The following is a 12,198-nucleotide window of genomic DNA, read 5'->3' as shown; positions in this document are numbered from 1 at the left end:
TATCTGAATATAATGACATACAAACCAAGAGGTTCCTATAATAGCAATTTGATTTCTCCAAAATTTTCTCATAATTACAACAGAAGAAAAAGTACTTTATACAATGTAACTACATTAGCTAAATAAGTAGCAATGAAAATATTCATGTGTCCAGCAGCTTTGTACACTAGACTTCAGTCAAGGAATGGTTACCTACATTCGAAATACTTTCTATGCCAAGGACTGATGGCTCATGCCTGTATTCATTCAGGAGGCTGAGATCTGAGAATTAAAGTTCAATGCTAGTCCCAGAAACACACACACACACACACACACACACACACACACACACACACACACATTTTTATCTCAAATTAACCAGCAGGAAGCTGGAAGTGGAGATGTGGCTCAAGTGAATATAAAAGCTAAGAGACAACGTCCAGGCCCTGAGTTCAAGTACTGGCACACAGAAAACAAGAAATACTTTTTATAAAAGTAATTGCCCAGATGATTTTTGCCAGCATTCTAATTTTACATGGAGTAAGTGCAAACTGTGTAAACATTAATTACAATATATAATCTTCCAAAGTTCCCTCTTGCCAGAGTGAAGTTACAGAGGAAAAAGATGTTTTATTTAGACAGTATTTATTTAGAAAAAAGTATTAGATTTAGATCAATTATATTAATATTAATTAATACATTTCTTTAGATAGTATCTCTGTTTTCAGATAGACTACATTAAGCCCCGACCTCATTCCTTGTAAGCTGGTTAACTTTAGTTTCTCTTAGTCCTTGTTTTTCCTCTATAACACAGAGACCACAATCATTACAATGAAGACAGCCACTAAGGATGAAATCAGCTAATACCAAACAGGGCACTGCCACTACTCAATAAAGAAAGTAGCTATTATTGTCACTATGGCTGACATTTCACAAACTTGCCATTTACCCTATGAATCTCATAACCTCTTTTTTCTTTTTTATTATTAATTTACTTTATTGTTATTACAGGGATGATGTACAGAGGGATTACAACTACATGAGTCAGGTAGTGAGCACATTTCCTTTCATACAGTGTCATCTCTTCCCTCACTCTCTCCCAGCCCCTCCCTCCCATCTCCACCCACAAGTTGTATAGTTCACTTTCATCAGTGTCCAGGGAGCTCCACTGTTGCACTTTTTCTCTCTTCTTCCCTCAAGTTCTGTACCCTCCCTCCCCAACCTTTCTGAAAATGTACACTTGAATCAGTAAAAACTAAAAGAAATAAAGAGCGCTCTTGTTTCCATAACTTGGAGTGCATTTCAATGTGTATATTATTTCATATAAATATGAAGAGGCACTTAGGCATTGCACCTTTGTGATTCTCCCCTAAGAGTATCTCCTTTGGTCCTACTGTGTATGAATATCCAGAACCCTGTGTAATTGATCAGATCCCAGTGTCTTTTAGACCTAATTTCCATTTATCAGAGAGAGCATGCCCAGTTTGTCTCAGGACCTCTTTTTTAAACAGGTAAGTGTCAGAAGATAAGCCTATAATATCAACATGTGCGCTGTAAACATTGACCAGAACCTTCAGGTACTTTGAACGCAGTCGTTCACATGCCTGTGTGAGATGGTTTCTCTCTCTCCTTGTCTTTCCTTCCAAAAGCAATGTCTCTTTCCTGAGCTCCAGGTGAAGGTCCTGGGCCCACTCCTCGATGAGCTGCCTCACTCGCTGAACCCTCCCAGGCTGGGACCCAGCCTGAGCATCTTTTAGACAAATGGTGGTGAGCTCACCGTTCACCTTCTCCTGGACGTGAATACAAAATCTTCGCAGGACGTCTTCATAAACCTCACACTTGTGTTTGAGGTAAAGGTAAACATCTGTGTCAAGCACGAGTGTTTCTGTGCTTCCTGAAGACACAGGAAGGAGAGTCTTGAATGTAGCCACCAAGTCCGCGTTTTTCTCTGGCTGCCTCTGGAGGCTCCGTCTATTCCATTTTCTCCCCTCTCTGGAGAAGTCCCTACTTCTTTCTGGAAGAGAATGTGCTTTTGCTAGCAAAGACTCGTTGAGCTTCTTGAGAGCAGGAAGTGGTCCCTCCACGTGGACCCTTCCACGAGGCTCCAAAGGACTGAAGCTTAAAGAGGGGTTTTCCTTTTCCAGATCCAAGACCAGCCTTTCTAGTACAAACCAACTCCGAAAAATGGAGAGATCCAGGAGAGCCTTTAGAGACCTGAAAACCTATAATCAAAAAATGGAAATAGGAAAACAGCACATAACATCAACATATGATTTTCCTTTCCTTCCTCCTGCCACCACTACAGTTAATGGCCAAGTTTCAGGCTCATGGCATACTGGGCCACAGCATCCCTTCAAAGGGAAGCCTTCCTATACCACCAAATGAAAGTGGTCAAGGAATTTTGTGATACAACATGCTGTTTTTAAACCAAGGCTTACTCAGACTCCACAGACACCAACTGCTCCAGGTCCATAGAGACACAGGCCTTTCTGCACTCACCCCTGCCTGCTTGCTACCAATTTGAAGTTCAAGGTACAGAGGCCTGAGCTTCTTGCAGAATACAAAGGATGAGCCAATGCTTGGGATTTTAACTTCCTTTTTCTTATTCCTATTTTATTGCCTATTCAAAACTCCTTTTTAAATCTTTCTTCCAAAATAAATCTTCAGCTCGATGCATCTTTCATCAGTGCCAGCACAAACACTATCACTTTGAAAGTATCAAACAGGATATGGGAAGTGAAAATTGTTTAATTCCAAAAGATAGTTTGGCTTTTAATGTTGCATAAAGTGAAGAGATTTGCTTTATTTCCCCTGAGATGTGTGGGGTTAGTTGGGGTATGCCTGTAATCCCAGTTCTGTAGGAGGTAGAGATAGGAAGATCGTGATCAAGGCTGACCTGAAGGAAAAGCACAAAATCCTGTTTGAAAAAGAAAGAAAGCAGGCAGCATGGCACAAGTTGTAGAATACTTGCCAGGCAATCAAAAAAGAAAAGGGAAGGGAGGGGAAGACAGGGAGGGCAGGGCAGGGCAGGGTACCAAAGCGAACAGAAGGGAAGGGAAGGGAAGGTCTTCTGATATAGGAAAGACTTTATCAAAGAAATGGGACTCAGGACTAGCCGCAGCTTCCAGCCTCACCTTACCTTTTCACTCAGATGAGAGACTGTCAGTTGAGCATATCCAGCCTTCCAATGTAGGCGATGTTTCTTTTTTCTCACAACATTCTCTGCAACTAGGTAGAAATACTACCTACCATCAGTAGTGTTTGTGGCACAGTATACTAACAGGTCAATGCCTATGTTAATACATCCCTAATCATATTTTAAGAACACATGTAGGTGTTTTCTAAACACACATGAATAGGAAACAACAACCTAGCAGGAAATCCCCCTCTCTGGAGACTTCACTTCTGCAAAGCAGAATTTCTCACTGGCCTGGTTTTTCCTTTTCTGGCTGACTTGCTCAGTCGTCTTTCTTAATCCTCTGTCTCTTTCTATTCTCTAGATGCTGGCAAGTCTCAAAACTTAGGTCTTAGACTTCTTTGCTAACCTACACACACCCACTGAGTGATCTCAGTTTCTGTGACCTTAGACCTCACCATCACCACCACCACTACTACTACTACTACCTCTAGTGTTTTCCAGTCAGGCATGGTAACGTACACCAGTAATCCCAGCTACTTGGTAAGCTGAGATCTGAGGATCAAATTCAAGACAAGCACGAACCAAAATAAAACAGCCCCATCCATTAATGTTGTCCCTTTATTATTATTCTTAATAATTCTAAATATCACTCTTATATTAACTATAAATATATACAACTATAGATACATATCAGTGAACATGGGTCTGTCCCTGGCAGTCTATTCCACAGCCACTAAGTTGTAAGAAGGCTGGAGAAGGCTAGTTTTTTATGACATCTTTTTATCATTTATGTGGGCCTTTTCTTCATTTTTTTCTGTATTTTACAACTTTTCTACAATACCTGTGTTCCAAGCTATAGATGCAAAATATAGAAAAAAAGTTTTCAAAATTTGCCAGGCATTAGCAACTTTATCACATCAATAACTAATGCTTAATCATTTTTATACATTTTGACTAATACAATACTGGTCTTTTCCATATTCATGATAGAATACATTTTTAAAGCTACATTAAATTTTACTAATCCTATGAATCATCTTGACCAAAAGAAATTTTAATTTCATTGAAGAAATATTTCTCTGATTATAAAGCTTTTATTGTTATATATTATTATATTATTATAAAGCTTTTATACCTTCTTTTTCTTTGAATATTACATACGCAACTCCTTTGGTTCTTGTTGGATAGATCACAGCTTCAACATCGCCACCCTCATTCTTAATATCTTGGAAGTGACTCTTCACAAATGTGGCCAATAATTGGTTACTAACAAGGTTCTCAGGAAGACCAGCAACCACTATAGTTCTCTCAGAAGCTGTGAATTCCTTTACACACAAAGCTGATGCCTGTAAAAAAAAAAAAAGCATTAATGCATTCTTCAAGAAAGATAATACTCTCTATGAAGCACTTGGTTCTTGCCTAGCTACTCAGGAGTCTGAAATCCAGAGGATTGAAGCTGGAGGCCAGCCTGAGGAGAGTGGGCATTGGGAGAAGACCTAACTGAAATAAAAAGTTGGGCGTGAGGTACTAAAAAGTGATGAGGACTGGCTCAAGTGGTAGAGCTCACATACTTACACACACACATGCACGTGCGCACACATACACATGCACACACTATAGCTACAGCATGGAGGCAGCCTGAAATGAAGTAAATGCACTCTGCAGCATAGTATTGGAAGTGAAACTCAACCACAAAAAGAACATGGTACTGCCAATCCCGCCAGCAGGCTAGACACAGATCACCAACTATGAAATCTTTTTCTGGATTCATCCTCTTTAAAGTTTCTAGAATTAGCCACTTAAAGAGCTTCTGTTTAAACATGTCTCCTGACCCATTTAAGGAAGTGGGCCCCTCAACTTTTCCAATGCTTACACAGTTAGACCAGGCTAATTGCGCAAAGTTCAGGCCAAAGCTGTCTTAATTACAATGATGAGGACTGAGGACAGAATGTTTCCTGGGACCAAGTAATGATTAACTGACCACAGAGGAGCTTTGGGCTGTCCATCCATCTGGAGGACTCTGAACTTAGAACAAGACTCCAAAAGGGATTGGCCATCTCTTTCCACCTCCCAGAGGTAACAGTTTAGGCACACATACAGAGTTCTGCCCAACTCAAAGCCCCTTAAAATGAAAAAGTAATATAAAGCCAAGTAAGAACAGCAAGCAGAGTGGGAGATTTCAAGAAATTTCTGGAAGACTGAAAATATTCTGCAGTGTATAGAAAGAAAAGGAGAGAGAAACCATTAATCTAGAATAAACAAAAGGGATTGCCAGAAAATGATGACAATTTACAGAATATTCGAAATGAAAAGACAGGAAAGGGAGGAGGAGGATGAGAGGGAACAGAGAAAAAGGAGGAGGAGGAGGACTTGAAAGGCTGCCTATACCTCACACAAGCTTGAGCTCACATAAACATATTACAGTGGAGGCTGCTGGCATAGAACTTCATGGACCCATACTAAGGGTTATTTTACTTCTCTAGGGAAATCTTGATTGGCACACCTGAGCATCCCCGAGCAAATTCTCCATGCTTTTCTCGCAGTTGAAGGAGCTATAACCTAAGATAATAAGCAAACTAAATTGTGGCATAATTTTGAGTAGATTATAGAATACAAAAATAAATAAATTCATTTGCCCCAGCTGCTGAATATATTTTTCTTTACGTGGAAAAGTAAAATTACACCTTACATTGGACCAAAAGGAGAAAATGTAATCAGAGCACACAATTTGGCCCTGCTGTGCATGGTATTTACTGTTCACATATTAATTTTTTTTTTTTTTTTTGGCCAGTCCTGGGCCTTCACTCAGGGCCTGAGTACTGCCCTTGGCTTCTTTTTGCTTAAGGATAGCACTCTGCCACTTGAGCCACAGCGCCATTTTCTGGCCGTTTTCTATATATGTGGTGCTAGGGTGGTGCTAGGGAATCGAAGCCAGGGCTTTGTGTATACGAGGCAAGCACTCTTGCCACTAGGCCATATTCCCAGCCCCATTATTAATTTTTGGCTTTTAAGTTTTAAAGACTTGCAAAATCTTTCAAATACCAAAGACTGAAATAATGCCTGGAGAATAAATATTCAACTGTCAAGGTAAGAATAAAGAAAAGCTAACAGAACTTGAGAAGAAAGATAAAAGGCAGAATAATCTCTTAAAGAAAATCGTGTAAAATCCACATGTGAACTCTTTATCAAAGTTACAAAAATAACTCAAGGAAAAATTTTAATTAATATTAGAATACTACTATCAAACTTGAAAGACAAAGCAGTGAGAATGTGCCTGAATTTATCTTCCTTTATCATAGTAAAATTCAACAGAAAATGACGAAGCTCTCTCTTAGCATTTCTTTGGTGGTTCAGTTGATAGCCAATAAAAGAAGATACTGCAAATGTATGAAATGGTATTTTTAAACTTGCAATGTACACTAGAATTTCTTAGAATATGTGCCTTCTAATTCTTTAACCAACCAGCATATAATGCATTAATTATGTGTTTTATGCCTGTACATATTCTGGGTACCAGTGATAACAGATAAAGAAGGTATATATCCCTTGCCCTGAAATTCAGCTGTCCAGCAAAAATGTATTCATTATACATGGGACCCTCTGACAGACTTTACAATGAGGGTAGGTATCCTAACCAAAGAAGAGAAAAGAGGCAGGCTCATAAATAAATCATTTCAAAAGAGCTTGGCACTCATGAAAGAGGGAAGGCTATTGCTCTCCTGGAGAAACAAGCCAACATACAATTTGAAAAGAACAAAGACCACAATCAAAGAAAAATCCTAAAACTATAATAAATGCCATCCCAGAATGTAAAGCAGGATTAGTTGGCCTAAAGACTTAAGTGGAATTTGATAAGGCAGAGGTAGCAAGAAAAAGAAGAGTTTGTAGCAAATACAAAATGGAGTGGGGCACTAAAATGTCTGGGTTGATACAGACATAAAACAAAGGCAATATCTCCAGTCAAAAAGCACATACATATTGGGTGGATATACTTTCAATGGAGGAAAACAATTTGTCTAGATTGCAGAGTGAAACAGTAAAAATATATCAGACTAAAATGCCCCCACCTCCCAATTCCAAACAGTACAGTGTAATTTTCCCAAGTGAATTCTTCCATACAAGAGGGGGAAAAAATGATCAAAGACATTTTTCAGATTCTCCAGGATCCTTATTTCATTAGATTTATCTTTATAAAGCTCTGGCAGCCCACACTAGCCTCAGCGAATAGATGGCTGGTGAATGATCTTCCCTTTTGCTGTTAATCACTGTCAAAGAAAAACTTGCAATCAATTTAAATCCAGAAAATCTTAGTCTACTTCTATGCTACCATCAATATTAATAGACTTCTTAATTCGCACATCAATATGTAATTTATCACTAAAACCAAAGAAACTGGGCTGCAAGGTGTGCCCACCTCCTAGAGCACCTTCCTAGGCAAGCACAAGGCCTCAAGTTCAAACCCTAGTATAAATAAATAAATGAAAATTTTTGCAAGAACTTATTCATTTTATGGATCATCTGATAAATTATTAATGGCATGCTGATATTCATCTTTAACTTTCATATGTTTGAGATGTACAGCTAACAAACATTATTTTACGGAGAACAATAATGACCCTTGAAAGTGGGTGTATTCAAGGATTCTGAAACAAAAATAGCATTTTTAGCAAATTGACAGGAAGATGTATCAACAGGCTTTTGACCATTTTGTCTGAAAGCAAAAAAGGTATGAAGATAGAAACATTTTATTCTTTAAAGCAAGGCACTAAGGAGAAATAATTCAAACCCTCACTCTGTGCATTTGTTACTTATTTGTTTTCCCCAAATCATACATTTATTTCCATTGACCATATCTTTCTTTCACCATAGACATTGGCATCTCACAACTTCAGGATTTCAAACCACAGGTTTCGCAAGCAACACACACACACACACACACACACACACACACACACACACACACACACAAATCTTAAATTTGCTAACTGCTCCTCCTAGCCAGCACAGATGATGGAAACACAGAGACCTGTGTGTCTCTGCAGAAATAAAACTTAGACGACAGAAGAAGCCACCGATGGAGAGACTGCAGGATTCCTTGGAACTTATGTCCTGGCTTCCAATCCCTCGTCACTAGTTCTTTTCGAAAGGAAGCTGCGGCCTCCGTTTCTGAGTCACCGGTCCTCTTTCCTCCCCACCCCACCCCATCCCGGCTGTGGGAAGTCCACAGCTGAACTCTGACGCGGGAGGCGACTCTTGCGCGGTAGCGCCGAGCGGGTTCCGGCGGGCCGGCGGGGCAGTGGGTGCAGAGTGCGGGGTGCAGGGTGGAGGGTGGCCCGCGCCCCGCCGGATGCAGGCTTCAGGGGCGAGCAGTGGCACCGGGCGGGTGCAGAGTCCCGCCCGGGCTGGGATCGTCCCGCGCCGGCTTTCCACAACCTGGGCCAGGGGCATCGCCTCGCCCTGACCGCCTCCCGCCAGTCTCAGCAGTGCGCTATTTGGTGGGACCCTGGTGGTCCGTAGGGGCACAGCCCTGCACCTCTAACCCTCCAAAACCAGACGAAAAAAAGTGAGCAACTTGCCATGGCGGAGAGGAAGGCGCCCTCGCTGCGCTCTGCTGCGCAGCTGGCGGGCAAGTTTTGCTTTCGGTTCTCTGTTCCAGCTTCTCTGGGAAAAGGAGCCAGAAGAGGGGGGCCTCTGCTCCCGGAGGCTCTTCCGCCGCCTGGGCCTCTGATGGGAGCCCTAGCTCCGGACGGCTGCAGTCGGCGCCAAGCCACACACCCGGGGTAGTTTTACAACTTCAAAGCACGTTGGAAACAGGCCAGAAGATTCCCCAGCAGAAGTTTGGGGGTTCTCCCGTGACGCATCTGTTCCGAGATTAGTGAAATCTAGTCTTTCTTATCTTGTCTGCCCGTCGGGCTTCAAGTACCTCACACCTGTGCTCCCCCCACCCCGTACCTGTCCCTGGTTTGCTTGGTGCCAGGAGCTCACCACACAAGATAAAAGGTGTGGTCACTTCCTCCAGAGAGCTCTTAACCTGGCCCAGGTAGTGCTGGACAGGTGTGGGGCCTGAGCTACAGGGACTCCACACCCAAACCCCCAAATCAAGGCCAAGAGAACAAGGAAAGGAGGGGCAAATGTACGCCCACGTTGCTACTGGCCTGTGTAGATGCAAGCATTTCAAAACTAGACACTAGGCCCATGTCAGGCCCAGCCACTCTCCTCATACGCCAAATAAAGAGCCCCGATCAAGAACAGCAGCCACAGGAAGAAAGCAGGCCAGTATGTATTCAGCCTTCTTCTGGGTTACAGAGATGGATCCTCAGTTAAATGGGGAGAATTGGGGACAGCGGAGAGGAAAGTACAGATACTTAAAAGTCCCAATTCACTAGTACAACCAGCTTGACCTTTATCTCTGTCTCGTTCCCTGCAAGAATTCTGGAGATCTGGAGCTTTCATCTGTTCTTGTCCTACGAAATACATTCTCCCTTTGCATCAGAGGATTGATTTACAAGCTGTCAAGGGCCAGTTCCGTCTGTCTTACCACACAATAGCGTCCATCAAGTTCTAAGCAGCCGGAGGCCTTCACGATATAGCAGTAGATGTTGGTAACTTGCTTCCCAGCCTCAAAAACCATGAGCTAAGTATGCCTCTATTCTTCCTAAATTTCCAATCTCAGGTATTTTATTATGGCAAATGAGAACAGACTGAGACTATCTGAATATTTTGAGAGCCTGACAATTATCTGATAATTCCCAAGGAATGATAAACATGAGTTTTTGTTTTGTTTTGTTTTTTGCCAGTCGTAGGGCTTGAACTCAGGGCCCAAACACTGCCCCTGGCTTCCTTTTGCTACGGGAGCCACAGTGCTACTTCTGGCTTTTTCTATATTTGTGGTGCTAAAGAATCGAACCCAAGGCTTCATGTATACGAGGCAAGCACTCTTACCATTAGGCCATATCCCCAGCCCCAAACATGAGATTTTTTTTTTTCAGGTATTATGGGTCTCTCATTCTTCACAGAAATATAAGAATAACAAGAAAGGACTTTAAAACCTACAGATAAAATACCAGGAGAAAAAAAAGAGAAAAATCTCTCTTGGTTTTAGGTAACAGGGAGTATTGGATAGGAGAGTAGGTTTAGAGCCTTTACTAGAAGCATTAATACCTGCCAGCATTGAAATATAAGTGTAATTCTGCTTCCAGCTCTTCAGTAGAATAAACACTGTCAGAAGATATTTAGGAAGGAAGGAAAAGAAAGAAAGAAAGAAAGAAAGAAAGAAAGAAAGAAAGAAAGAAAGAAAGAAAGAAAGAAAGAAAGAGAGAGGGAGAGAGAGAGGGAGGGAGGGAGGGAGGGAGGGAGGGAGGGAGGGAGGGAGGGAGGGAGGGAGGGAGGGAGGGAAAGAAAGAGAACCTTCTCAGAAAAGGAATCTTTAATTTTAGAAAATGAAAGACCAGGAGCTTCTATTAATTTGGATCTCCTATCAACTACATTTTAACCTCAAAGGGCAAGACCTAAGGTCTGCTTTCAAGATTCTACCACCATCTAGCAAAATTCCTGATGGGCCACTAACTGTGTTCACCTCTCTCTCTGCATTCCAAAGTTTTCAGTCTCTTTATTTTTATTGTAAAGGTGATATACAGAGGGGTTACAGTTACATATGTCCCATATCGAGGACATTTCTTTTTTAATAGTGTCACCCCTTCCCTCATTTTCTCAGCATTTTCCCCTCCCAATCCATCCCCCCCCCAAATTCATCTTCAACATAGTGTCTAGTGAGTTATCACTGCTGAATTGGTTTACCCTTTCTCCCACCATTTTGGTGCTTCCCCTTCCCTCCCCAAATCAGATAAATTTACATACAAGACAAAAAGTACAGAAATAAAAAACAGTAACAAATGGGAACAAAGGGGAAAAAAACCCAAAAAAGTAAAATAAAAAACCTCTTGTTTCCATTTCTTGGAGTTCATTTTGTTGGATTAGTTCCAACCAAAGTGTGAAAGAAATACTGATCTTTAAATGATGTATTTTTAACAAACAGTAAAAGAAATGTATCCAATGCCTAACATATGAAACTGTAACCTCTCTGTACATCAGTTTTATAATAAAAAATTTTTAAAAAATAAATAAATGATGTATTTTTTGCCTGGTAATGGTGGCTCATGTCTATAATCCTAGTGTAAGAACCAAGGGAAACTGTAGCCCCCTGAACTCCTAGAAACAATAGGCTTATAAATTTTCACTGTCTTAGAGTTTAATCTTAGCTTCTATAACTCCATTTTGGTGACTCTATGCTAGAGGGCTGCATCCCCACCTGTGAGACTAGTTCCTCATAGTTTGACATTTAAAAATACATGTAGCCCTGTTTCTCTCTGTACTGAGGTAGCAACCATAGTAACAGATTGTGAAAACAATCATAGTAATAGATTATAGAATAATCATCAATTATAGAAATGCCATGGCAACTGTCAGGTTGGTCCACTTGTGATTGAGTACTGGATTGTTTTAGCCCACTCATGCTTACTTAGTGGATATTAGGGGAACATGGTAACAATAGTTTAAAATAAAGTTGATACTGGGTCAGTCTGACCACAAAATTCTGCTTCTGTAAATGGCTTGCTTAACCCATTTGTGACTTTGACCTGCCTGCCTTAAACCCCTGCGTGAGATATGTGACCACGTGCTGTAGAATGTATAGCTTCTACCTTTAAAACCCCAGGAGGATTCTATTATTGACATTATGTTTAATGTTCTAGGTGAATTTCCTTTGGCATACCCTATGTGGTTACTGTATGATTTTGGTGCACTGGATATTGTGTATATGCCTACCTGATCTAGGGAAGGGAAAGAAAAATGAGGGTGTAAGATATCACAAGAAATGTACTCACTGCCTTATTATGTTAACTGTACCCCTTTGCATAACACCTTGTCAATAAAATTTAATTTTTTTAAAAAAACCAACACTACTGAGGCTCAGTGCTGTTCTTTACCATCCCAATGGTGGAGAGCAGACGATGTACACAGCTAAATAAAGACTCCTAGCCTGATTAAGTGCTGGTGATTTAATTTTCATGAATTTGAGTCCT

General features: G+C 41.0%; 1 protein-coding gene across 2 annotated transcripts; it reads right to left on the bottom strand.

Annotated features, from left to right (window-relative positions):
• Positions 1 to 1,169: 1,169 nt before the first annotated feature.
• On the bottom strand, positions 1,170 to 9,837 carry Rbm43 (RNA binding motif protein 43). Of its 2 annotated transcripts, XM_048345490.1 has the most exons (5): positions 9,071 to 9,837; positions 8,695 to 8,979; positions 4,254 to 4,464; positions 3,119 to 3,207; positions 1,170 to 2,201 (listed from the first exon to the last, which is right to left on the bottom strand). In XM_048345490.1, the coding sequence occupies exons 2-5, from the start codon at positions 8,695 to 8,697 to the stop codon at positions 1,407 to 1,409; spliced, it is 1,098 nt and encodes a 365-aa protein (XP_048201447.1). In that variant the 5' UTR covers positions 8,698 to 8,979; positions 9,071 to 9,837; the 3' UTR covers positions 1,170 to 1,406. The 2 variants fall into 2 exon arrangements, with proteins under 2 accessions (XP_048201447.1, XP_048201446.1); XM_048345489.1 differs by lacking the exon at positions 9,071 to 9,837 and having other exon boundaries at positions 8,695 to 9,029.
• Positions 9,838 to 12,198: the final 2,361 nt, after the last annotated feature.

This window comes from Perognathus longimembris, chromosome 4 (genome assembly GCF_023159225.1).
Source record: "Perognathus longimembris pacificus isolate PPM17 chromosome 4, ASM2315922v1, whole genome shotgun sequence".
Taxonomy (NCBI): Eukaryota; Metazoa; Chordata; class Mammalia; order Rodentia; family Heteromyidae; genus Perognathus; species Perognathus longimembris.
The sequence above is the reverse complement of the archived record's forward strand: the minus strand, read 5'-3'. Positions and strand labels throughout refer to the sequence as shown.

Excerpts from the sequence above, each read along its gene's own strand:
- Rbm43 (XM_048345490.1), bottom strand. Across the intron at positions 3,208-4,253 it reads AATATTCAAAGAAAAAGAAG|TTGCAGAGAATGTTGTGAGA; the intron begins GTATAAAAGCTT and ends ATTTCTACCTAG. Across the intron at positions 2,202-3,118 it reads TCTCTCATCTGAGTGAAAAG|GTTTTCAGGTCTCTAAAGGC; the intron begins GTAAGGTGAGGC and ends TTTTGATTATAG.